The sequence below is a fragment of the Paramormyrops kingsleyae genome, chromosome 9, assembly GCF_048594095.1.
Source record: "Paramormyrops kingsleyae isolate MSU_618 chromosome 9, PKINGS_0.4, whole genome shotgun sequence".
Lineage (NCBI taxonomy): Eukaryota > Metazoa > Chordata > Actinopteri > Osteoglossiformes > Mormyridae > Paramormyrops > Paramormyrops kingsleyae.
In genome coordinates this window covers 29492147-29519411 of record NC_132805.1, presented here as the reverse complement: position 1 = coordinate 29519411, position 27265 = coordinate 29492147, and the positions used below count along the sequence as shown (strand labels likewise).

At 43.0% G+C, this 27265-nt stretch overlaps 2 protein-coding genes across 8 annotated transcripts in view; one reads left to right on the top strand and one right to left on the bottom strand.

The window, feature by feature from the left end:
* The window catches only part of adcy2a (adenylate cyclase 2a), a 77276-nt gene extending 66207 nt beyond the window's left edge, over window positions 1-11069 (top strand). For 5 of the 6 annotated variants that reach the window (XM_023812838.2, XM_023812829.2, XM_023812847.2 and 2 more), the window contains 6 exons: window positions 1919-2077; window positions 3232-3378; window positions 4100-4207; window positions 9299-9413; window positions 9863-9987; window positions 10643-11069. In XM_023812838.2, the coding sequence (XP_023668606.1) occupies window positions 1919-2077; window positions 3232-3378; window positions 4100-4207; window positions 9299-9413; window positions 9863-9987; window positions 10643-10795 (807 nt within the window). In that variant the 3' untranslated portion in view covers window positions 10796-11069. Of the gene's footprint in view, window positions 1-1918; window positions 2078-3231; window positions 3379-4099; window positions 4208-9298; window positions 9414-9862; window positions 9988-10642 lie in introns of those variants that run through there. The other variant, XM_023812856.2, reaches the window with a different exon arrangement.
* A 989-nt stretch (window positions 11070-12058) lies between these two features.
* dnah5 (dynein, axonemal, heavy chain 5) overlaps window positions 12059-27265 on the bottom strand; it is a 69762-nt gene continuing 54555 nt past the window's right edge. For both annotated transcript variants that reach the window (XM_023815099.2, XM_023815103.2), the window contains 16 exons: window positions 26814-26969; window positions 24411-24593; window positions 21584-21827; window positions 20877-20991; window positions 20373-20563; window positions 18575-18696; window positions 17649-17798; window positions 17158-17403; window positions 16768-16987; window positions 16426-16631; window positions 16056-16259; window positions 14949-15164; window positions 14020-14232; window positions 13419-13571; window positions 12773-13004; window positions 12059-12432 (listed from right to left, as the gene is read on the bottom strand). In XM_023815099.2, coding sequence (XP_023670867.2) covers window positions 12281-12432; window positions 12773-13004; window positions 13419-13571; window positions 14020-14232; window positions 14949-15164; window positions 16056-16259; window positions 16426-16631; window positions 16768-16987; window positions 17158-17403; window positions 17649-17798; window positions 18575-18696; window positions 20373-20563; window positions 20877-20991; window positions 21584-21827; window positions 24411-24593; window positions 26814-26969 — 3003 coding nt within the window. In that variant the 3' untranslated portion in view covers window positions 12059-12280. The remainder of the gene's footprint in view (window positions 12433-12772; window positions 13005-13418; window positions 13572-14019; window positions 14233-14948; window positions 15165-16055; window positions 16260-16425; window positions 16632-16767; window positions 16988-17157; window positions 17404-17648; window positions 17799-18574; window positions 18697-20372; window positions 20564-20876; window positions 20992-21583; window positions 21828-24410; window positions 24594-26813; window positions 26970-27265) is intronic.

Sequence of the window (27265 nt, the reverse complement as noted above, 5' to 3'; positions counted from 1 at the left end):
CCTGGTGCATGATTTAATTGGGTCATAATACATGCATCTTTCAGAGCTTGACACCAAAGCTCAGTCTGAATAACTGTGTCGCCGCTGAAATGTACCCAGGACATTCTCCTCAGAGACCCAGAGCCTATTTAACGCTTTCTCATTCGGGGAAACCCTCTCGAGATCCGTTCCTCTCCGCACGCTCAGCGAGTCTTTCATCACCACAAAGGCTTGAGGTTCTTCTGGGCGGATTTAGAATACGTATCTGGGCTGACATGCAGGCCCGCTGTTGTCGGGCCAAGAAACAGCCCATCGTCTTGACATAATTAAAACAGACAGCCTACTTCAGGTTACAGTGCAAAGGCCTTCATTTATAAAAGATGGGGCTTGCGTATTCATGCATTTATAGACCGAAGCCGTGTCGTCAGATTTTCGGAGACAGTATCTGCACTCACATGGGGTTCAAGTGCAGGTTTTTCTCTGCAGACCCAAAAGAGGAGCTCTTACAAAATTTGAAGCTGATTGTGGCTTACAGAGGGTCCTTCCGATTAAGATGAGCAATTATCATTTTGCCATATGCACGGCTGATTGAAAGCTAATTGGTTTGAAATGATTATATGGGTAATACAGCCAAAGCTAAGGTTTGTGATTAATGACATATTAATAGGCATATCATGCTGCATTTGTGTTATACTACCTTATATGGGAGCAATTTCAATAATATTGTTATATATCTATTATGTTTATTATTATGCAGAATAGTCTTAATTTTGCTTCATTGCAACACCTACTTTATATATTAGTCCATTTTGTAGTCCTGTCAAAAATGCTTGGCAGGTCGTTCTTCTGAGTTAGTCATTAGGTCAGAACATTACCTTTAAGTCAGTAATTGCCAACTCATTTTGGCCAATGTCCCCTTTGTTCATAAATGCACCCATTTCACCTGGGAAACAGGAGATAAAGAAATTTAACACAACTGAGAAAGGAAAATTAGGTCTTCCGGTGCTTGGTACATGTGTTCATCAAAACCAAATTAAATAAAATACTTACGTTGAACAGCCTTTAGGTTTTGCATATTTGCTAGTTGGTTATATGGGCAACTGTGAATTAGATTGCATCGAGCATCCTTGCACCGGCAAGGGCAGTCGTGTTGATACATTTGGGGACACTGATAGGGAGGGACTGGAACCTGTATGCTGGTGGTTCTCATAGTCGAGTGAGACTCCCAGTCATCAGACAGCCCCAAACCAAGTAAGCAGAGTCAGAGTACCGCCTCAGAGTACCACCTCAGAGTTCCGCCTCAGTCGTGAGGGTGAAGCTGAGGTTACCTGTGATGTGGGATTGTAATGTGTAATGTAATGTGTATTGTCATTGCTGCATTATGTGAGGAGGGGATAAGAATTGCGAATGATGTTGGTCTTTCTGGAGCCTTAGATGGAGCCATGTTCTGATTTGGTTCCTGCTACACGATTAAACTAACCAGCCCAGTAATGGAATATGTGTGTGGTTCGGCGGATTAGGACCCTGGACCCATAATTGGAAGGTTGTCGGTTCAAATCCCTGGATCTGCCAAGCGATTTCACTGTTGGGCCCTTGGGCAAGGCCCCTAGTCGGTCCTGGGACTGGCTGGCCCTGCTTTCTGCATTCTACGTTAATTTGGATAAAAGCACCTGCCAAAGAAATTCAGTGTATTGAAGTAAAGTCATTGAGAAGAACTAGCTTTAAGCTGGAAACTCTACCATGAGTGTGTTACTGGATATGCTCTGGCCTGGTCAGTTAGCCAGCAGGAACCATGGCCAGTCAAACCTGCAACCAAACTGGCAAAACTCTCTCTATGGCTCTCCCAAAGGCCCTGCTTTTTTTCTTGTCTTGTCACTACAGAAAACCATGTGACCAGATTTTTATACAGTTCCTTTACCTCTGTGTCCTCTTGTAACAGAATGAATATTACTGTAGGTTAGACTTCCTGTGGAAGAACAAGTTCAAGAAGGAGTGCGAGGAGATCGAGACCATGGAGAACCTGAATCGCGTGCTGCTGGAGAACGTCCTGCCGGCGCATGTTGCGGAACACTTCCTGGCCCGGAACTGGAAGAATGAGGTGAGGCTGGTGGGCCGGTGTGTAAGCTTGATGGCTTAGGGATGTGTACCTGGATCCAGAAGGTCATGGGGTTAAATCCCATGGTCATCAACGTAATTATATCACCATTCATCCAACGCTGGAGGAATGAGGTGAGGCTGGTGGGCCAGTGTGTAAGCTTGATGGCTTAAGGATCTGTACCTGGATCCAGAAGGTCATGTGGTTAAATCCCATGGTCATCAAAGTAATTATATCACCATTCATCCAACGCTGGAAGAATGAGGTGAGGCTGGTGGTCCAGTGTGTATTTCAGTGGCTTTCGGATGGGCTGAGGTCGCTAACAGCCACCGTCCAAAACAAATAAACTATGATGTCTTTTCTGTGTTAGATTTTCTCCTTCATGACATTTCAAGCTGCTAATGTTGTGTATTATAAACTATAAAAGGTAAATATAAATTGTACAGTGCCTAATATTTACCAAACCTGGATAACATACCTGTAAGTATGGGCATTCAGCAAATACCTTGGCTGCTAAATTTATTACAAAAAGTGGCAGCAAGCGATCAAGCTTCTTTTAGATTCAAATCAATTCTTCGAAATATTTTATTAGGAAATAGTTACAAATGTTTTCCTTTTTCATAAGAAACAAACTTGTTTTGTGAGCAAACAACACGTGGAGGAACAGTTGAAATTTATTGTTTATTATTATTTTATTTTTTGTAGAGTGATTACCTTGCCTGTAGTGCAATTTTATACATTGGTTAGGTAGATTTTCTAAAATAAAATGACACTTATAAAATATATGTATGTGCTCTCAATTATACATTGGTTAATGTTGAGGATCTTCTGACAAAAAATGGCATTTTAAGTATTGAAAAGCTCACTGTGGACTGGAATAGCATAAATCGGCAGTGGATTCTTGATTAACACCTGCACAGACACCTCCTAGGGACGTGATATGGTTTTCTGCTGTGCCCAGAAACAGGAGGCTGCCTTTTCATCATCTTTCGGCATAGTAGCTTGTCTTCGGATGGGAGAGCATATTGGTTTTTCCCAGCTGCTTCAGTGCTTAATGAATCCATCACGAAAAAGAAAAAGATCCAAAATGGTTCTTATCGGTGAGCCCTGAATTTGCTGTGCTCCCTTGTGACCCGTCTCATGTTCATTTTTTTCAGGACCTGTACCACCAGTCCTACGACTTGGTCTGCGTCATGTTTGCCTCCATTCCTGACTTCAAGGAGTTTTACACGGAATCCGATGTCAATAAGGAGGGCCTTGAATGCCTCCGACTCCTCAACGAGATCATCGCGGATTTCGACGAGGTATTTTCACCATCCAGCCTCGGTTAATTATGCACCGCGCATTTCTGTTTCAAGCTGCTACCCGATGAATGACAAATTGCACCTTTCACACCTTGGCGGTGTGATCTGGCATGTCAGAAGTTCTGTGAGAAGCTTGAATATCGGCAAACCCTGATTGTAGCCGTATGAGGCACACTGAGGCGCTAACAGAATGCCGACCCCCCCCAACGGGGGGGTTGGTGTGGGGTTCAGTGGGTTAGGCTGCTGTTCCTGTGATTAGATGTTTGCCAGTTTGAATCCTATGGTTGGCAGAAGAGTCACACCGCTGCTGGGCCCTTGAGCAATGCACTGAACATTAAAAAGAAATTAGAAATAAACAGCCCAGTCAGTGGCTCAGCAGGCTGTGGTCAGAAGGTTGCTGGTTTGAGCCCTGACCTTGGGAGAACAATCACATGTCTGTGGACCCTTGAGCAAGGCCCTTAACCCCCAGCTCCAGGGGTGCCACACATTGGCCAACCCTGCCCTGTGACCCCCAAGCTATGGAGAGCTAGCTGGGGTAGCCAGAGAGAAGAATTCCAATGTACCTGTGTAAATGGCAAATAGAGGGTTAAAAAAAATGCTCAATTCAATATGTGTGTTTTGCTTAACGGGAGAGAAACGTGGGCTATACACGAAGTAAAAAGCAACCCAGGGTACCTTGTTCTTGTGCAAATGCTGAATAAAGCTTTCATTTCATTTTCAGTTACTCTCAAAGCCCAAATTCAGTGGCGTGGAGAAGATCAAAACTATAGGCAGCACTTACATGGCGGCCACGGGGCTGAATGCAACACCAGGACCCGAGTACACCCAGGTAATCTAAGCTCTGCAGACCTCAGGGCTCCTGGGATTTTCCGCTTTTAAGGATCCATCAGCAAGGCTTCTAACGCTGGACTTTTCCACGTCCGTAATTTATGACAAATTCCTCTCACAGTCAGACCTACATCACTTCAGCCATTGTGTTGTTAAGTCCAGTCATGCACTGTAAGCAGCGTCGTCTGGATGTGCTTCATCTCAAGACAGAGTCGCTGTTATTCAACACAATGGCTGACTGTCCACAGTGATGTCTGATGGGTCCGCCACTACGTGAAGGTGACATTCAAACTGGCAGAGTTTTAATGAATTTTTAAATTAACTGATTATCAATCAGTTCAAAGTGACAGTGCACCTTAATAGGAAATAGTTGTTTTCCTTCAGCAGAATTGCATGAAATTGTTAATATTTAAATCTTCACAGCAACCCTGTATTGGGTCAGCGGTTATGGAAATGGGTTTGGTACTTAGGACATGTGCTCTTAAAACTGGTTCTTGTTTAACATTCTACCAGACATGCTCAGTTTTTGATCTTTTCCTTAGCATCATTGCAAATGTGCGTCACTGAAGACAACCAAGTTTTACTTCTTAAGAGCTTTGTAAATATGAAAGCCTTTCGCTCCAAAATGGCTGTTTCTGAAACCTTCCTCAAATCTGCCGGGCTTTTAAATGTCAATATATCCATTAAATATAAACCTAATTTCCTGGCCAGGCTCAATTTATTACCAAATTTCCTTTCATTCTTCCAAAATGCTCGACAGCAGAGATTTAATATATACCTAGAAATGTTATATTAATGGGCTTCATATTGTCTGTCATCCACAAGGAAAAATGAACCTTGAGAAATGTTTTCAGTCAGCAGATTCATTTTGAATAGTTTCTGCTGTATGTGCAGGGTTCCCTGTATCTGTATTCGTTAAAGGTTTCACTGTAATTTAGGGCTCCTATTTTCCAGTGAATGTGTTTTGACCATCAGTTTGCTTTTAGACAAAGGAGGGCTTTGAATTATGCTTTTGTCAAAATATTTTATTTATAAATTTTCTTCATGTTTTGTGCAATTTGTTTGCACCAAATAAACAATCATCATTGTTTTTCAATGAAGATATAATGCGTAATATTAAATAAAGTGGAGAAACACAGACCCTCGTGCAATTTAAATATGAGTTTCACAGCCAGAATAAACAGGTGACAGATTTTATAATTAGATTTAAAAAATGGGCACACAGTTATTTTTCCGGATGCATAAGGTTAGCTTGTTAGGTAAATCCAGTTGTTTTTGCTGTGAATTATTATTTACCGACAAAGTAATTTGCTCATCCGTTGCTTCAGCTTGTCAGAGAAATAGCTGCACAAGATCCAAGCGTAGGCAATTCTGTGTTTTAAATAACAAAAGTTAATGACATCCATCCCTCCTTCCTATAAGGAAAGAGGTCTGAGATCCAAGTGCAGAGCTAGTGGCTTTAAAGCTTCACACTGCGGAATGACAAGCTCCAAAAACACATCCCAAAAACCGGGGTGAGAACAGGGACCACATTCAGAGACCAATACAGGTGGGTACCAAGACCATGCCACATCACAACAAAAATCAAGGACAGGAAACACAGTAAGGAATCGCCGAACCATTGGAGCATGACAAGTCAAGTTCAGTAAGGAGCGGGTTCAGTGACTCACAAAGAACTTCCTGTAGAGGAGGCTGCTTCACCTCCCTTTGTGTTAATTAAGAAAAGGGAGCCAGATATGTCTGAGGGGGGCAGATCCTGCACTTCTGTGGCCCCTTATCCAGCACAGAAGCTGGAACCTCAAACCCGGAACCTCTCCGAAAGCCTGGGACACCCCGGGTACTGGGACACCATCACACTCAGTCACACCTCGGAGGCAGCGTAGGGTCACCCATGATTTAAACCCATACTTGAATCGATTTTCTCTGCATTTCCATCCGTTGGTGGTCATCCGCAGCTGCCGCTGCCTGATCCGAACATTATGGATGTGGTTCCTGCTGAGACAGACATGCTCAGACAGATCCTGATGTTCTGTTCTTTGTCACTTTCTGCACAAGCAGATCGTTGTCTACCGGTGTATTTTCCGACTAGCGGTCCAGCAATCGCAAGCTGCCGCACAGAGCTGACAGGGAAAGGCCATTTCATAAGATGATCAACAGCGTCAACACACCCGATCGTCTGTTCAGTAAACAGTTTATTAGTTTGCTTATTTTATACCTCGTTGAAAATGCTAGTGTTGTATCCTGGGAACTGACATCCCAGGGAGCAAAGGTTTTGGGTGTGTGACTCAGCAGGTTAGGACTCTTTGCCCACGATCCCAAGGTTGTTGGTTTGAATCCGGCAAACTCATGCTGCTATTGGGCTGTTGAAAAAGGCCCTTAACCCATGATTGGTCCTGGGGTGCAGGACCCTGAAGGACCCTGTGCTGTAGCCCCCAAAGTTGCCCGTGTGTCTGATGGAGCATAAAATGGGATCAGTGAGAAGACAATTTTCCCCCATGGGGATGGATATAGTAACATTTCTCTATTCTATTTATTTTCCATGTTTTTTTTTTTTTTTTGCACTTTTCGCAGTATGGCACTGACCACACGTGCAAATCGCCCGACAGAATGTGGCCGTAGGGATGGTGAATGTATGCACTGTGTGGTCTGAGCTGGCAGTGCACACAGGGTTAACCCTGGCCCATTTTATAGTATGGCAATCAACTCGGCTTTCACTGCAACGGCTCCAGCTGAGACAATCAACATGAAACGGCCCATTTTTGGTGCATTATCAGTATTAGAGAGAGTCCTGTATTAGAATGAGCAAAAAAGGGGAATTGACGTTAGTATTTCAGATATAAAATGCTAAATATCAAACCAGGACTGCTAGCAGAAGATGCATTTTTATAAAGCAAAAATACATAAAGCTGGTAAATCACGCAATTTCATATTTCTCAGTTTGGCTTATTATCCCCAGGCGAATGTTGATATAAATGAAAGAGAATTTAATCCTTGCAGCATGCATCACAGTACCCTCCTATTTAGCAAGCTCTAGATTATAGACGATGGAGTGCGAGCCTCCACAGCTTGACGGTGCCACGCGAGCTCCACGTCTCGGTCTCGAGCTCCTCGAGTGACGTCAGTCCAGCACTGCACCCTCGTTCCCTCTCTGTCTCCTCCGCCGGCGGTGAAATTGTTAATGTGATTGTTCCTCTCCATCCTGCTGCTTATATATACGAGATAAAATTCTGACTGGATGCTTTGGAAGCCTGGTTGTATTTTATTTTATTTATATATATATATATATATATATATATATATATATATATATATATATATATATATAAAACCATTCACTATTATTATAGCAAGACAAAATGAGACTTTTTTTGGAAGAGTCGCAAATGGAGAATACGTTGTATAAAGCTGACACACCCTAAGCCCTGGGATTAAGTGAGGGAGGGGAGACGCTTATTGTCCCAGAACTCGGTGCTGTAGTTTTAGTTTTCAATGGATGGAAAGTTTGCCTTATAATTCCCCAGGGGTGGGACCCTTTGTATCAAAATAAATACAATGTTAAAAATACTTCTGGTGGTTGCTTACGATGAAATACAGCTGATCTACAGTCCAAGAAAGTGCTACCTAAAGATAAATAATAGTAACAGTATTAGTATAACATAATGGCCTGCTATGAAATTGAACGAATGCAACTGAATCGATAAAAAGGTAAAGAGAAAATGTGACAACGTACTTTATTCTTCAAAGTGGCTCAGAAAAAACAAATGGGCAAATGGTCTTAGATATTGATTTTTTTTCTGTTTTTAAAACTTGAACACAATTTGTGGCGAAATCTGACTTCATTTATTGGAGTTATGTAGCAAGAAAGATTTTCAGTGTCCTTATGTGTTAACAGAGATCATCCATTTATGGATTTATATACCTTCATTAATAGTTTCAGGAGCACAATATGATGCCTACTGTGATATGTGAACACAGGAAGGTGCCGAGATTTATGAAATAGCAAGTGGAAGAGGGGAACAAATCACAGATGAGGAATTATCTGCAAGCCAAAATATATATTTGCTGCAAATCAGCAGTGGAAGTATAGTAATGATGCTGACATTTATAGTGTTTAAAAAATTTTTACAGAGAAGAGACGCGTTATGTTTCTGTAATTTGGACGTCTATTAATAACACAGTCCTCTAGAGGTAATACTTCAATATTTATAGCCAAAAGCACAACTGACTTCCTGATTTCCTGTTCATTAACAAAAGGCTATTCAGAATGTCCTTTTTATTTAAATCTTATTGAAATTGAGTTTGGAATGAATTGCTGATAACATTTTATTCAATTTAAGTTTATGCTAGACTGGATTTATTACATCACGTTAAACATGTGTGTGTGTGTGTGTGTGTGTGTGTATTATATATACACACAAACCACCCCATTCATCTTCCAATCGCTTATCCCGGTCATGGACATGGAGAGACCTGGAGACTATCCCAGACACGCAGGGCTGTGGTCCACCATGGATGAGATGCCAGTCCTTTACAGAAGGCAATTTAGCGATGCCAGTTAGCATCACTATGTTTGGAAGAAGCCTGCGTGACTGGGAGAGAACATACAAACTCCAGACACACACAGAGCAGGCCAGGAGGCGTGAGGTCACAGTGCTACCCAGTGAGCCACTGTATATATCACATAGCTTTTTATTTAAAAAACAAACTTGTGTATAAAAACTTGTGTAACACACCAAGCCCCATCTGTTCCTGGGAGACCTCTGCTAGCATACGCCACTCTATGTTCACTGAATGCTCTCAGTGTTGCACTTCCTGCTGATTAGAATAGCTCTCTTATTAGGTTCTTGCTCTGTTTGGAAAATGTCGTATAGGTCTTGATCCAATACTGCTCACATTTGGCATTCGTTGGAAGCTCAGCTTAGTTACACTTATGCGGAGTCAACTCCTTGGCGGCCATTTGTATATGGTGTGTTATTTGTTTAACTTATACGTCTCTTTGGATAAAAGTGTCTGCTAAAGCGACAAAGTATAGCATTCATACACGCTGACATTGATGAACTCGTTGGCTTATATGGGCCTATTCCATTCTCAGGAGCATGACAGGCAGTACATGCACATCGGTACCATGGTGGAGTTCGCCTTCGCTCTGATGGGAAAGCTCGATGTCATCAACAGACATTCCTTCAATGACTTCAAGCTCCGAGTCGGTGAGTACATCTGACATACAACCGGTTTCTCTCTAAAACAAAACTCAACTGAAATTCTCTTCTTAAAAATCTTTCAGTTTTTAGGGGATTTGTTTAAGGTTTTTTTCAACAAATATTTTCTTAATACGACTGTAAATTCAACACTATAATGTAAGTCTGTGCATGCATTTATCGCTGGATAAAATTCACGCTCAGCTGTTCTCTAAACCATGTTTACACTGTCCTACTTAAAAAGTAAAATGTGTCCATATGATAAACATTTCATGGTACGGTGGGAGCTCTGAGACGAACGCTTTTCAGGGAAGTCTGAGTGTAGCAGGCACTGAAATGGGCAGCCTTCTGGTCAAAAGTTGGGGTCCTTAATGGCCCTGCCACCTAGGCTGCTAGATAGGGGACTTTGGTCCTACTCAGAAACATGCTGTGAACAGCTGTGCCGCTTCTGCCCTTAGGCATCAATCACGGCCCCGTGATTGCTGGGGTGATCGGAGCTCAGAAGCCACAATACGACATCTGGGGAAACACAGTGAATGTCGCCAGCCGAATGGACAGCACCGGGGTGCTGGGAAAAATACAGGTAGCCATTGTTTAGCTACTGATAAAAATTGCGCTTTGTGATTTAAATTTTTTTTGTATTATTATTATTGTTGTGATTTCTTACGTTTTTCCTTTCTGTGTTTTAATATTAAAAGTTTCTGAAAAGTTTGACATAAGTATAGGCAGTTCTTTTTTGTATTGGATATTAAGATCTGTTGTTTGTATTTCAGTGCTAATTTTACTCATGGTAGTCAATTCTAGTAGCTTTGGTGTTAATACTCTGAGCCTCTATGCTAGTGTTTCCCAACCCAGTCCTAAGGGACTCCCAGACAGTCCACCTTTTTGCTCCTTCTCAGCTCCCTGCCAGACAGTCCACCTTTTTGCTCCCTCTCAGCTCCCTCCCAGGCAGTCCACCTTTTTGCTCCTTCTCAGCTCCCTGCCAGACAGTCCACCTTTTTGCTCCTTCTCAGCTCCCTGCCAGACAGTCCACCTTTTTGCTCCTTCTCAGCTCCCTGCCAGACAGTCCACCTTTTTGCTCCCTTCCAGCTCCTTATTTCCTACTGTTCCATGCAATCGCAGGGCTGTAGCAGCCTCATTAAAGCCCTGCTTCAGCAAAAGCTCATTTCTCTGAGCAGTAGTGCAGGAGGTTCGTAGTGGGGCTGAGTGCTTTTTCCCCATCTTCTCCCTGCCCGAAGGTCACAGAGGAGACGAGTCGAGTCTTGCTGACCCTGGGATACATCTGCTCGTGCAGAGGGATTATCAACGTGAAGGGCAAGGGAGAGCTGAAGACCTACTTCATCCACACAGAGATGACAAGGTCCCTATCACAGGGGAATGTCATGCCATAAACACGGCGATGGAAACCGGCCAGAATGTGAGGCGCCCGCGATCACTGACATCTGTAAATATCTCCGGTTCATCCTTAGATGCACGAAACCTTGGATGTATTTACATATGGTACCAGTCTTACAACATCTCATCAGCCGAGGCTACGTGTTGGGTACAGTGGGTAGAGGAGACTGACATTTTGTAAGAAAATGAATGAAAGAAAAAAAACAAAAGTGTTTTGATGTTTTAATGTCCTTGTTTTGTATAATATGTTCATTAAAGGTTTGTATGCAATTCACATTGTTATCTCATCTCTCAGGTTTAATTTGACACAGTAAATTTAATAATATAGAGCTGTAGTTACTGGGATAGGAGATTTGTAAATATGCTCACATGCCAGCCGGTGGTAGGGATTGGGAAAGAAGCCCACAATTGCCATCTAAAAATGAGTGGATCCAGTAAACGTATATTTAGTTACATACATTTACTGTATTAAGCAAAAAAGGTACCTGGAGAAGTGCGGGGGGGCTGGGGGAGGGCAGGGGGCGTTCTGGAAAGAGAGGAGCAGGCAGCAGGGGGGGCGGTGCCCCTCCTCCAGCTGGCACTTATCGTTCCTGCAGTGTCACGTGACTCGCCGCGTGAAAAATAAAGCGGATTAGCTTGGGATGCGGCTCACTGGAGCATGAGGCTGCTCCCTACGCCCTGGCAGGCGAGGCTGGAGCTGTGGACATCGACGTCAAACAGACCCGAGGCTGGGAGGGAAGGTGGCGCTTTGGTGGTCTGAATGAGCGATGAATGGAGCAAGAACAGCACACTCATCTCAAGTGTTTAAATGCCCCCCCTCCAAAATAAATGAATCTTGGCTGTACATGAAGATATTCTTCTACTCGTTTGCCATTGCCAGTTTGGCTTCTCTCACATTGTGGTAGCTGCTCACACAAATAACCGCTTGAACACAACAAAAATACCCAGCGAGAAAAGAAACAGCCAATTAGTTAAAACAGTGAAACACCGCAGGAGATTTGAATTCCAGATGAGATCCATTACCAGCGCATCCTCCAAATTAGGCATTGTTTCACTGAGCCATTATCAAGCTAAAGTTTACAAACATTTGGTATGAAAGGTTATAAATCGTAACCACAAATTTCTCATCATACACTCTGGCAATAATTCAGTGACAAAAGCTTCGTATGAAGCGTCCATATGAAGCAAAAATATATAACTTCTTATATCTAATCATGTACTGTGATAAAACGTACCATGACAAAACATGCAACAGTGAATTACTTCCAAATACAATTTATTCATTTTTTAAATCTTATTTGTCATAGATGTCAGTACAAAAATAAAGGCTGCATACTTTTAATGAATTTAATTTCATAGGTAATGGTATCACAGCATACTGAGGGTAATGATCCATTCTGAAATCGGCTAGGCTATTTTAGCTGACTGGTCATTCCTATTGACCAAAACAATGGATAACCCGTTCCTCAGCTTTATGACACCTATTTGACGTCACAGAGCAGGGCCACACCACGGAGAATCCAGTGTTCCGGTGGTACCACGGTCCTCAGGTCAACTGCAGCAATGTAGTTCAGATCTGTCCTTACGGGTTTCTTGTAAATAGGACACGAGTAGAGACGGGAATCTTTCAGACCTGGACGGAAATCAATAAAAGAAAATATTACAGTAAAAAATATAAATTGTAGCTATTTTAGTGGAACACTATACTAGCTTGGCAAATGTTTGTACTGTACCACAACAAAATGAAACTTTGGAACATTTCAGGTTCTTGGATAACGTGATTTTTGCAGTTTTACTGCGTGAAGAGCTTGAGGACAAAATGAATAATAAAACATTTATGGAAGCAAGGCAAATAAAAGCACAGTACTGACAGCATTCATCCAGGAAGATTATTTTTGTTCCGGTCATTCAGTGTATGAGATGACAAAGTGAAATGCAATCACAAAGGACGAGAAAGGCGCTGGGAAACAGACCATTATTTTCCGCAAACATCCTGATGACGGGCATCATCTCGAACAGCACTTTAGGCTTGGAGTCCACCAGTTTGCAGTTCCTGCGGTCCCATCCGGCACCCTCGAGATACAGGCCATACACATAAACGCCCTCAGCGGGCGGCTGGCTGATGTCATCTTTCATCCACTTTGTGACCTCGTTGCACAAGACCATGCGGTCCAGGGCCCAGCCTTTGTTTGCGCGGGTAATTTCCTGTGTGAAGGATGAAAGCACAAGAATGACGTGAAGCACTGTTTTTTTTTCCCCCAATTGGCTTTACTACACAAACACATACAACACAGATTCAGTGTAGTTCCATTGAAATTTCAAAGACGTGTCATGCACTCCTTCCCAGATGGGTGTTTGGGGACCTTTAAGTTTATAGTCACTTGTCAAGGTCAGCTGCCTTTTACGAGCTTTTTTCTTCAAGCTTCTAGCTGATAAAGGATTGAATGCCAATTCATTGTGGAGCTTCACTAATTCCTTATCAGCTGTCATAAGCACTTTAATTATATACAGTGATAGACCAACATGAATGTCAATTCTCTTTGACACAACATTGTAGCAACAAAAAAAAACAATAATTATGGAAACAGAGTACACCCGTGTATTATCCAGTCACCACACCTGTCTCATGGCTGTCAAAAATCCCTGTGGGTTAAAGAAACCCGTCATCCAGAAGCAGTTCGGGCGTCCTTCAAAAATCCAGGCCTGGAACTGACGGTTTCGCTCCAGCAGCTCAGTAAACCAGAACCCCAGAGTGCTGGAAGCCCAGGACGCCTGAGATGTAACGCGAGAGCAGATGGGACCAGTTACTTCAACCGAGGCGGAGAACGTACCCGTAACCCACATGTTTTTCCACCAGCATGTACCTCAAGAGAAAATCAGTCTACTAAAACGTTGTCACAGGTGTTCAGACTGAATGCCGTGCAAATCAAATCATTCAGAGTCACTTAAAATAGCTTCTGCTGGAAGAAAGACAGCCCAGGGAACTATGAGCCTCAAAATGTCATGATGAGCTAATTACATCTGCATGCAAATTTGCATTTTCGAGACAGACCTCAATAGACCGCTATTCCACTGGACTTGCGACATATTCAGCTAAATTATACTTCATTTTAAAATAATATTTATAATTGTGCATAAAAATAACCATCATTAACAGAGCACCTCACAAACCCTTAGAAAGTAATGAGAGTGGGTTTGAAAGACGACATCTAGAACGTGCCTTTTTCCAGCGTGCGGGGATGCGGGCGTCGTACATGCAGTCCAGGGCGTCCCGGAGGTTCTCACTCATGATGATGGTTCCATCGATGGCCAGCTTCAAGTCTGTCAGGGTGTTCCTCACCAGCTGCATGACCCTCTGCATGCGGTCAATTTCCTGCCTCAAGAAGATGTTCATGGGCTGAAAAGGCCCCATCTTCTGCAACCTCTCCCTTACCTGGGGAGGACATGCACCAAGGGTCAAGGATTATTATATGTCATTTTGCAAGTGGGTTACATGAGCATGACAAAATTTAGCAACAGCCTCTGTGACATAAGGAAGTTACATAAATTCATACGTAGCAGTGTTTCCGAATCCGGTCCTCAGCGCCCCACAGACAATCCACGGTCCTGCTCTCTCCCAGCTCCCAGTAGGAGGTAGGGAGTTGAGGAGGAGGAAAAATGAGAACTGTCTGTCAGGGAGCTGGGAGGGAGCAAAAACGTGGACTGTCTGTAGGTTCCTGAGGACCGGGTTGGGAAACACTGAAATATAGTCAGGGATGCACATACAGTAACTGGTACAGTACGCAAGTTCACGTTTAAGTTCACCTTTAAAAGCGATATGTGCGGCAATCAATTGCTGTAAAAGCACAAATGCGCACTTATTTTATGTGCATTTACGCTGCCGTGACAAGAAATTACACTGCATTTTAACCTTTACCTGCTAATTCGTACTTCATTTGCAGTATAAAGATTAAAATGCACTGTAAATTCTTGTCATGGCAGCTCAAATGCACATAAAATACGTTCACAATTGCGCTATTACAACAGATAATTTCCATACGTAACGCTTTTAAGGGTGAATGCGTACCAGTTATCTGCATCCCTATATAAAGTACAGTTCAGTACATAGTGGAGAACATTTCTGCACGTCTTGTCGGTGTGGTCCCTCACCTCAAATGGAACATAGTCTGGTGGAAGCTTCTCCAGCATGTCGTCCGCCAGACGCCCCACCACTGCCTCTCGGGTTTCCCCGCCCCCACTGGAGCAGTCTTTGGGCTGGATGCTAAGAATAGTGTCCAGTACATCTTTAGCTAGCTTGCTCTGGTAAGTGATATCAGCATTGGAGTGCAGCCCAAACACCTCTGGAGTGTCATAAGCAGCGAGGCCCTGAAATGTCACACTTACATGTTTAGAGAACATCACAGCTGTAGCTTGGCCAGTAAAATAACACATATACACTTAAACAATAATTCACAGTATTAAGAGGTATTACCTGCTATTGAGATCTGATGCACAGTATCAAGCCTTTGGCTGTTATAACATAATTCAATTTTGATTTCAAAGGGGCACAGAACAGATTTTTTTTGCTGCAGATCCATTTGAGAGCAGAGTATTTTGTCAGCCCTTATTTAGAGGACTAAATGGAGTTATTGAGAGAAATATCTTGTGTGTTTGTTTCAGGATGTAAATGTAAGTCTACTGTTTCAGAAAAATGGACATATTGCTGGTAACAGAGAAAAAGCAGCTGGATAATACAAGTAATTTGAATGAAGATACTGGCGTAAGTGCGAGAACCTTTATTTTCATTGATATAAAAAAGATTATACAAGGATCATTGTAGTGAATACATATTATGGATGACAGCTATTGGGCCATAAATATTTTTCTTTAAATATCCAGCTCCTGGCACTATACTCTAAGGGAGAGAGTATGCTTGTAATAATCAGTACAGTAAAATCAGCTACGCGTTCTTTGATAAGCACCTTGGTGTATAATGTGATTACTTATTAAATGCAACAAGTAATTTCAAAGGAATGCAAGGTGTATTGAAACTATGAAAATCCCACAATCAAACACAGGGCTACATAAAACCAAATAAAAGCAAAAAAAAATAGCCATACAGGTGCAATGGACCAGAAATCACAGTAATTAATACAATAAGCAAAACTGACTGCATTTTCGAAAGACAAGAATCACAATAAGCCTGTGTATTAATGGTAAATCATTCAGTGGAAAGGAATTAGGGTTTGGTGGAGGTAATGGGAGGGTATATCCTACCTGGATGTACTGGAGGTACTGGTCGACATTGCTGCACTTGGGAATAGCGTAGCCCTTGTAGAAAACAAAGTCTGCTCCAAACATATTCTCGTTGAACCAGACCTTGGCGAAGGTGTTCAGCAGACGCTTGTCATAGTCGTCCGTGACTCTCCCACCGTACTGAATCTCGCCAATCATGTAGCGCACCGTAGTCCAAGACACCCCCTGAAACGATGACCCAGATCGTCAGAAGACAGCATATCAGACCAGTAAAGCAACAGGAACATGGAGAGAAGATACAAACACCACACGTGGAAGAGACTCTGAGACATCTACTACACTGTTACTCTAAATAGCACTCCTGGGAAGGAATACGGATACTGTATCTTACTTTCTTCACATCCATGTCATCCAGATGATTCTGCACAAATTGTACGGTGGCATTGAGGTCTGCCTGATTGAACTCGTAAGGAATGTTCCAGCCCAGAGGACCAAACTTTCGTCTCTCTTGAACAGTGGAATGCAGGAATGCCACCCCATAGAGCATGGGTCTCCATTGGATCAGGTTACTGACGTCTAGGAGATCTTGGCTGATGCCTGGCCAATGAGAGGTCACATGTTACGTCATTGCAAAGTATATCAATTCATGATCTCAAACTTGTAAGTCCTGAAGCTCTTCATGGGCTGCTCCAATCATATCCAAGTTGCCCAACGAACAGCACAGCAGACAAACCTCCGTAGGTTCTCCTCAGTCCCGCCTTGAGTCCCTGGGGTGGCTCGTTGGTAAACTTGATTGACATCTGCAGCAGGGTAATAGGGAATTGTTTGTGGACCTCGGTGGTCATCCACAGGCGGAAGGACTCATGCACCATCTCAGACTCTGTCACCATGTCCATCAGCTCATCCATGAAGCCCAGGCCGAGGTGACAGTTTTGTAGGAGGGCCCAGCCTCCCTGTTGACCCCAAAAACAATCAATCAGAGAAATAAATAGAGTATAAGTAAATGGTATAACTCTGTAATTCAACTGTGTTTCAACCAAGTTGTTTTACATGAATTAATTAACACCTAGTAATTCTTCTCAATGCAGAAGCATGAGAGCCAAAGTCATCATGGAGTTCTTACATTCGCCATGGTTTGCTGAAGGAGCTTGCGAGCGTGAACTTCTTGACCTTGACCCATCGATACATAGCGTGTCTCGATCTTCTGCTTCTTACCAAGGGCGATGATGGAGTCAGTGGGATCAGAGCCCATGGACAGAAAGCAGATTAAAGGGGTACGGTGGTCTGATTCCTCCCACGTCTTCTCCAGGTCTAGGACCACACTCTCTGCATACCTCTCACCCATCGAATCCATGACGTATTTTCGAGCCTTAATAGAATCAATAAGAAATTTGCCATGAGACGCAAAGAAGCTGCTGTTTCAGAATAAGATTCTCCTTGTCCTCTTTATATCGATGATTGCTACATTCTGTATCAAAAATAAATTATATACGATTATGTATGGTGCCACCATGAAAAGAAATCAAGTATGTGACTGTTCTGATGATTATATGACACAAACAAGCTTAAGGTATTTCAAGCAGGACACATAAAGAAAACAGCATCCCTAGATACCTGAGCAATGGTCCTGTCTGGGCACCAAGAGCGGATGAGGAGTAGGCGTCGGAAGCAATCCAGGACCTGGTCATACGCATTAGGGATGATCTCCTCCTCTGGGGCATCTTTGTCAAACCAGCTCTTCCACTGTTTCTCATTTCGTCCAATCTATGCGGAGGTGTCAGACTCAAAGGTCAACCAGATCTCAATAAACTCATTAGCTTCATTTGAAGGGTTTATCCTAAGTGGTGGTGTTTCCCAGCGCTCAAACCTCACATTTTCATGTTGACAAACACTCGCTACATTAAATATTAAATAAACTAGGTGCAGGAAGATGCTGATGCACTAGCAGACCTACGATCTTCTAGTAACTAGCTAATGTTAACATTTTATACAACTTGAAGCAATCATATCCCAGTGGAGCCACAAAAAGGAAGAAAGTCAAAGACTGGAAGTCTGTAACAGAAAAGCGGACTGTCTGAAACACCTGATGTGGATTCTGCAAACTTCACAGAGACATGGTGCAGGGACGGGCAAAAAAAAAATTTCAGTGAGGCCCAAGAAGCAAAAAAACCCCGCCTTGATTGTACTCCAGAGTGTGAAAGAAAAGCTAACACATTAACAATCAAAGTCTGTTTGAGTCCATCTCATTTGCTTGTACAGAAAGCATAGAGCTAATGTTTTCATATAAGCTACAGACTAATTCCTTCAGTTATAAATAATTGATGAACCAGTTCCAAACTAAGGCTATTTAACGGTGAGCTGGGCAGACGGCTCCCACGGAGCCTGTCACTCACTCACCGGTGGGCATAATGCGAGATGCATCGAACACTGACATGTTTACACAGAAGACGGGCATATGAGACCGAACCGAAGAGTGTGTGATTTTTCACGGTGCAGCTTTCCAGCTGGGATTCTGGAGGTTGCCGCTAGGGGGAACGCACCTGATTGAGGATGTCAGAGAACTGCCAGAGCTTGCTGAGCTCAACCAAGTTCAGCCACGTCATGTCTAGAATCCACTTAGCTGGTTTAGGAGGACAAGCCTTAAGATCCAGGGAGGCGCCACCTACAGGAAAAAACAGGAAATGTGACCTGTTGTTATGGATTCCCTAATGTATATTAGTTTCCTACTCATATCAATCTAATGTAGTAGGAATATATAAATCGTTTATTTGTGGAATGTGAATCGCCTCACTAGAGCTGCTTATTTTCTGAAGCAATATTTCTCTCGTCTTGAACGATAGGAAAAGAATTCTGAAACGTCTGGGGTAATGAGTGGTAGACCTCCCCGTCATCAATGAAATTTTCAGTGGAACAGTGGTTCATAAACCCTTTTTACTGACAGCTGTGAACATATAAGAAATTGGACGTCTCCATAAATTCCTGGAGGAAAGACATATAAGGTGCAGTCACACTAGTGGGAAAAAATATCTGCGTCTCATTCACTTCATTATAGTCGTGCGATGTGAGAATCAGATTCCTCACTTCCAGTTGCTCAGCCAATCAGGAACGGTGTGGGCAGGGCTGACTTTTCAAGTTCACCGGCCATTGGCCACCGAGCAGCCAACTCTTTTTAACTGTCGATTGCCAGAATATGAATTTGTAAACAGGACAAAAGCTGAACGAGTGGCAAAGAGCATTCAAACGGGTCTTGAAGGTAGGAAGCTTATTACGGTGCATTTTCCTGATTAGCATCACTGCACCAAAACTGGGTGATTCTCAGTATGCATACTTGACCGTACTTGTGTTCTCTTGTTCCCATTTTACATAACCTTCCCTAGTCGAAGACCAGTTCCAATGCTAAGAACAAAAGTACAGAGGACAGTAAAAATCCCCAGATGTCATTCTTGCCCCGCCTCAAATATCAGGTATACATTGGTTGCAGTACCCGACAAATCAATCCCATGATTCACTGTACCCCAAATTCATTAATGGTATTGACGAATACTTCCTGTCTTGATACAAAACGTCACATCCTGGACCACGGCAACTTTTGTTCGAAGCTGTAAAGACGATGCGATTTTTTTCCGTGCTAGTGTGACCGTACCTTTAGAGTTCAACTCAAGGATGATACTGAGGCTGAGTGAGAGTAGGGTTTGGAAGACGTGTGAGTATTGGGCTGAGAGTAACATGAATGTGTGCCGGTGTTTCATGGGTGAAGCTATGCCATAAAACGTTCAGCTCAAACTTCCCCCTTTCAAGTTCCCCTGTCACTCAGAAATCAGTCAAACGGGACTGAAGCCTTGGCAGAGCAGAAGAAATAGCACTCTGAAACAGCTTAGAGCGTTTCATCAATCCTCATTACACCAGCCAGCTAGGCAGCATGTAGACTCACCTTGTGGCAAATTGCTTCTCTCAGGAGAGACCCTGTGTCATTGTCTTTGCACTTCAATAATCTCAGACATAATCTCAGAATGAACACTGACGTAGGTGTTTTCACCGTGCTTTAAAAACAATCCCTAAAGTTTCAGCTCTCAATGCTGAAATTCATTCTGAAATGTCTCTTTTCATCCACGCATGCTATTTATTATGAAGACATGGATTTCACTTTGTACCGGCAATGAATAGCAGACATTATATCATGGAAAATAAACCATAATGTTTACTGGTGTGAAGTAATTTTCCTCTGCATACATCAACTCTAAGCAACCAGAAACCAAACCACTTTTTCTGCTGCACAGTGCTTCTGAAAGGAAGGAAAAAAACGATGTGAGGACTCGGTGAGCAGATTGCTACCCTGACCTTTAATTAGAGTGAGGAATTCCTCGTGCTTCACGCGGTTACTCTGCATGTCAATCTTGAGGGCCAGCAGAAGCGTGAACAGGAACTTGTGCTGCTCGTAGAGCCCGCGGGCGGCGTACTTGTGTACCTCGAAGGTCATGTGATCTATAATGTTAGCGATCCTCTTGCTGGTGATTGGGCTTTTCGACGACCTGTTCGACATAAAACACTGCAGCATGCGGGCCTTCACGTTCTTTTAACGCGTCGTTCGTATTTTGGGCTGACTGCCACAGGTATTTACCGGAAGAGATAACAAGTCCAAAACATTTGCTAACATAGATAAATAACATTAACAGCTTGTTGCAGAGCTAAAACAAATATTTCACCGGTTTATCACCTAGTGTCCAAATGGTAAATCCCACATATTTTCACAAATTGCCGAAGAATTTTGGGCCTAACAAGTACATATCAGCTAAATATGTACCTGGCAAGAAGGAGCTGAATTATAACGCAACGCAGATTTACCTGGCCAGAGACAAGTCAAAGAGTCCCAGGAACTGGCGTAAGGATGTTTGGTACATCACGTTCACCATGCTCATCTCTGTAATGAGGAAGTATAGGATGCTGCCTCTCGTAGCAACTGCATGAAACAGAAACCAAAGGCATGCTCAGATCCTTCCAGTCCCAGAAGGCTTCACACAGGTTAAGATCTTGGAATACTCTCACCAAGGTACTTTTCCAGAAATGTAAACAGCACCGTACATTTTATGCTGATGTCTCTGGCACGGAAGACTTAGTACTTAATACTGAATGCCATCTTCCCACACAAGAACGAGAGCCTCCCATTCGCGAGTGAAATGTCCCTGAACACGGTCGGCTAGATAACATGTCCTCTCCTTTTCAGAAAAGCATTTGGAGTAGGTTATTTGCCAGATATTTTCAATCTTTTTCAGGTGAGGCTCTGTATACTTAGCACTTGACTTTATGAAGAAATTACTTAATATCCTGCCAAAACAAGAGCTATAAGCTAAAAATACTGTAAACCTGTAAATAACCTTAAACAATTGACAGGTATTTATATGCTAAATTAATTTCAGAGTTGGCACACTATACCAGATGCTTGCAATAAAGGGATTTAGAAAAATCGAGAATTTCTGAAACGGCTGAAGCAGGAGATTTCTGGGCGTAATTCCTATGTTTGAGGGGTAGGGGGCAGTCCCCGCTGCAATCACCTGGCCTGTACTCCTCGCGGGCGGCGTTGATCTGGACCTCAGTCTCGGCGGCGACCTGCAGCTTCTGCGTGACCTCCTCAGCAGTGCGCTTGGTGCCGCTCAGCACGGTGATGAGGCTCTCGTCCTCCACCAGGGAACCCTGCGTGCTCGTCAGCCTGAACAGCAGGTTGTCTTCAAGCTCCTTCATCCTGCGCTTGTTGGCCGTGACGTCCTCCAGAAGGTCTGTCCGTTCCTTCTCCAGCTCCTGTTACAAAGCAAGGATGCGGATTCACCTTTGACCTTTAAACATATTTGATGTACTCTCCGTGTGCTTTTAGATATTTATTAGATGTTAAATATACAGCAAAGAGATCCAGAAACAGGGGCCTGGTCACTACTGTGTCATTAATACATGTCCTGGACCAAGATAATCAGGCTTCTCCAATTTAACACTTCACACTTAAATATAAATTCCAAGTGTTGACTGGCCATTGCCAAATTTGCTGTGCATGATTCTCCAAGATGTGCCGTTAGTATCTAAAGAACATACTTCAAATATGTAACACCCAAGGCACAAGTTAAAAAGATAAAGATCTTGAAAGCCATAGGTGGCTCCTATGTTGCATCACAATGGAATAAATGTCTTGAAATGTGTTTGAAGAGCAATAAAGATATGAACAGGAAGTGGCCGTGTTTCCACTACAGGCTGTGGAGGACAGAGTCTCAAGCTGCCACCTACGGACAATATGGGCTCTGGGAGATTTTTTATTACATCTGATCCGTGGGTCAATATTTTGTTTTACACTTTGTAATTAAATAATCTACATAGACTTGGTTTACATATAAATTAGCGGGATATATTACATTGTTTCTCATTTCCGTTTTGACTCATGAAAAATGGGAGAACCCCAATAGCCAGCCTCCCCCCCCCAGGTAACCTGGCAGACTTTAACCATCAGTCAGAGGCTCACCATTATCTCACCATTTAAAAACTTTAAACATCGGCACTGAGGTCTGGCTTTTCACTATTGTTGGACTGAGAAAAGGCCATTCAGACAAAATCAGGGATCGTTCCCACAAAATCACCACTGGTAGCTTCGAGCCTTTCATGTGATCTTCTTTCAATCAGCAAGATTAATCTTGGTTGGAGGTCAGTCTAGTATCTGTGATTATAATCATCAAAGACCTTTAGTGGGTCTGTATGGAAGCAAAAGCTGTTTCCAGGACTGGAAAATGGCTCATTTATTATTTGCTGATAGCTACCAAAACCTGTACCCACACAAAGGCGTTTCCTTTACAAGTAATGTTACTGTTTTTTACCTTTAGTATTATCATGACTTGTAACATCATGACAGGCAATTCATTAGTGGAGCATTTACAAAAATCAGAGTTTTTCTCATTTGCTTAGGTAAATTTCATGAGACATACTTCCTGTGTTTCTGGATTGCATTTGCAAACCAACAAGTGTAATCCCCACACCATGATGTCACTTCTGCACAGCAGATGTCATTTCTCGTTTCACACAAATTTCCAAATGCTTTAGTACATGTATGCAACTGGTCTTGCACAATTGTTGACATCCGGTGCAATTTTCAGTTGCTTTAGTCTTGTACAGTTGGTCAAAATACAGTAGATCATGTATTTTTGAATTGTAATAATTTTGCGCCTAAAACTATATATGTATGTGATCATTGTGGTTTGTATACATGACACTCGGTGACACGGGGACGAGAAACGCTGATCGGTGCAAAAATGGGGACATTTTCCACAGAGCCTGACAGGTGGCACATGTGGTGGAGAGGTGGAGGTAATGGTGCATGATGGTGCACTGACATCCAGTGGGAATAAGCACTGGTTTTCCTTCCAGCTCCAACACTCACACATCCACAGAGACATGTTGTTTCTCTCCAGCCCAAAAAAAAAAACACAGATCGCAGCCAAGAATCAGGGCCTATCTGGAGCACTGGAGTTCCCTGACATGGGGTCCTGTTGCTGAGTCAGACAGTTTACAGGAGGAAACTGCCCGTTCACGGTTTGTTCGATTTATGTTGGCTGCTTGTGACCATTTTGTTGCCTATGCAGATGGATAGACTTACTGGAGCAGTATAGGTCAGCCAGAAAAGCCAAAGCAGGGATGGATGGATGGATGGATGGATGGATGGATGGATGGATAGATAGATAGATAGATAGATAGATAGCACAAAATTCTGTAGTAAATAAACAGAATTGTACAGTGTGTAATACAGTGGACACATATCCAGTACACCATGATGTTTTAACACGCAGTGCCTGTCTTTGGTGACACCTCAGGTTTTATGAGAAGATGCAGTTCCCATTTCTGTGCATGATGGAAACCAGCACTGGTGTAGCTATAATCTGCTGTCAGTCGGAAGCTCACTATTGTTTGGTCTGATTATTTTTTTCCCATGTATGGGAACAGGCAGGAAGTGACAGTGAATAGTGCAGCTTTGGTGGATTAGGGGTATGGCTCTTGCTTATAGTGTTAGAGATGCTTCATTCAGATCCTGGTTGAGCCCATGAGCAATTGACTAGTAGTAGATCTCTTCCTGAGGTTTAAGTCTAGCTCTCTCCAGCACAGCTGACTGAAGATTCTGGGCTCATAGATGAGGGGCTATACTGCTTTAATTTGTGGCCACGAAAGAATGGCCATAATCAGAAGGTTGCAAGTTCAAATCCCCTGTGGCTGTACAAAACATTTCACTGTTGGGTCCTTGAGAAAGGCATTTAATCCCCAATTGCTCCAGGCACTGGAAATGTACGTCGCTTTGGATAAAGCTGTCTGCAAAGTAAAGTGTAGGTTTCGTAGCTTTGTTCCCTGTTCCCTCACCTGCTTTTCAGTCAAGATGACTCGGCCCAAAAGCTGGTCCTCCAGACCTCTCATGGTGACGGTGAAGTCGATGATGGAGGCACGGGCGCTGATCTCCGGCGTGTAGGCGGGGTTGGGGAGCTTGGTCGTTATATAAAGGCGAAATCCACGCATCACATCCACCTCTTTGTCTCCCACCTTCACCTGGTGCCAAGACAGACACACGACAATAGGAAGCTGACCCCTAAAGCCAGGGGACTGTAACCACTGCAATGTGGGGACTTTAAACTCGCCATGTGAACAAGCATTTATTGCACTTCAGAGCTAAATCTCCTTTTAGCGGTGTATATCCTGAAGTAATGATATGTAAAAATTAACAAAATGTACAAAGTGTTTTGTAACGTTTTATGCAGGAAACTCGTGATGAAACATCAAACTGGATAAACTGAAAAGCACCAATGGACACTGAAATGTAAACAACATGGAAATTATGTTGTGCTGCTGTATCATTTTCACTTAGATGCACTTACACTTTTTAAAGTAAAATAAATGACCAGTTATTTCTAGTAATGAAGATACTTTTTCATGGTGTTTTTTTCTCTTTTTGCCGTGTGGCACAGCAGCTATCGCTGTTGACAAGCTATCGGCAAACTCCCAGGGAACTCGTGCCTGACAAAGACATCTTCTAATTTACTGCCCTGTCAGCTGATGCTTTCTCGACCGATGCTATAAAAGACACACATATTTAACCTGTCTTAGTGAATCTTTCATATATTATTCCAGTAAAACGAACAGTAAAATCATCCGTGATGATCAATCAAATTACACTCTATGCTCACCCAGGAAAACAAACACTCAAAGTCTAAGAATGATTTTACTTGCTAAAAATAGTGCCACATAAAATCCCTTTTATGCAAATAAAGCTGAGTATGGTAACGGAACAGTGAGGACTTTCACATAGTCACTTTATATCAATTTTGGAAGAGTGATACAGTACTATGGCTGACTTGTCTACACATTTACCAAAAATGACCTCAAACACGCATGTCTAAATTTAGCTTAGATAACATATATACTGCACACACTAATGTGTAACTGTCAGCAGAGATGTCTGCACAGCAGCAAATGGCAGAGGACAATTTAGAGAGTTCAATCGCGGAGAACCGCAAAAAATACCAATACTGGCTATAGTGCTACAATAATTACACATACTAATGCGTTAGGAAATTTTATCGAGACTAAATATAGCTCAGCTTCAAGTCAACTGGTCATACAGATATGATCTGAAAGCAGCGACCGGGAAATGGAGAGCAGGAAATGGAAGTGGTGGGTGTCTGTTGCTAAGTGGTTTGATGAGGTTCTTACTCCCTTCAGGTTAGGAATTCAGGTTTCCTCTAAATCAGGGGTGGGCAATCTTATCTGCCAAAGGCAGGTGTGTATGCGGGTTTTTGGGATAACCTGTAGGTCAGCTGTTCAAAACCAGGTGTGAGGACTCTTCAGCCAATCAGTCCTCTAATTAGTTATCTAATTAAGGAGTTGCGGCGAAAACCTGCACGCACAGTGGCCCTTTCTGGATAGGATTGCCCACCCTGCCCTAAATAGAACCTCAAAGAAAGGTTTAGGTCTGACTAGCGTAGCATTGGGTCAAACGTGCCTGGATTAAAGAAAGTGGAAGCAATTGTGTCATTGACACTCTGGGGCTCAGAGGTCTAAGTCCATGGAAAGGCACTGGGCAGCAGGGAATTCACCAGTAAGATACAGGGGATGATTAGGAGGCCAGATGTGATAGGGCCACAGTGGGCAGTTTTAGCCTGGGCATCGGGGCACCACCCCAACTCTGTCAAAGGATGCCCAGGGATCTTTTATGACCTCAGAGAGTCAGGACCTCAGTTTATGTGTCTCATGTGAAGGACGTTGCCACTTTTACAGCACAGCATCCCCGTCACTGTACTGGGGCATTGGGATCCACAGAGACCACAGGGTGGGCTCACCTGTTGGCCACACAAAGACCTGTTCTAGCAACAACCCAGCATTCCTAGTTGGTTTCCCACTCAAGTACTGGCCAGGCCCAAACCTGCTTAGTGTCAGATGGAATACCTAGTCTGGACTGCAGGTAGTATGGCTGGTGGACAAGTTTCTCTATTGTTACTATTTATAAAAGTAACATTTAGTAAAATTTTTACTAAAACAACTGCCCACAGTAAAAATAATTGCACATTTATGGTTTCCTGGGGGGGGGCTGTAGATCTTCACAATTTATCTGAGTTTATTTACTAACTTTGATTGTGATTCAGTTTTTTTTTTTTATTGCTTAGTTTTCTAATCAAAATCTAACTTGCGTCTGACTGCCCTTCAAATGTGACCTCGCTACAGTACATGCAGCCCATTACTGGTGCTTCAGCAAGCAGCCTTCCGATACCCTACTTTGTACGTCGAGCCCGTCTTGATGAAGTTTTTCTCGAGAACGTGGTCCAATGCCGGGTCCAGCTCCTCCCCGACATCCTCGATGAGTAGAGGGCGTCCCAGAGACAGACTGTCTTCCAGATGGTTCCTGAAGTACTTGTGATTCAGGGAGGTGACCTGGAACAGTGGAAACTTATTGCTATGTATTCGGCTTAAGAGTCCTCACGGCAATGAGATTCAAGGTAGGCAGGCTGTGGCTCAAACTAGATAATCCACTTTCAGCTCTCTGTCTACATTTCATTACTCACTTATTAACAAGTAGATTAGAGGTTGCATCTGTTATTTCCATAACTTTTTGCCAGCAGTTCAGACAAATAGTACAAGGCTCATGTTTTACTGATCAGGCCGAATCACTGCATGCACCCTGAAAGAAGGGTGCAAAATTCAGCTTTTCAAGTTTCAAGTTTCAAGTA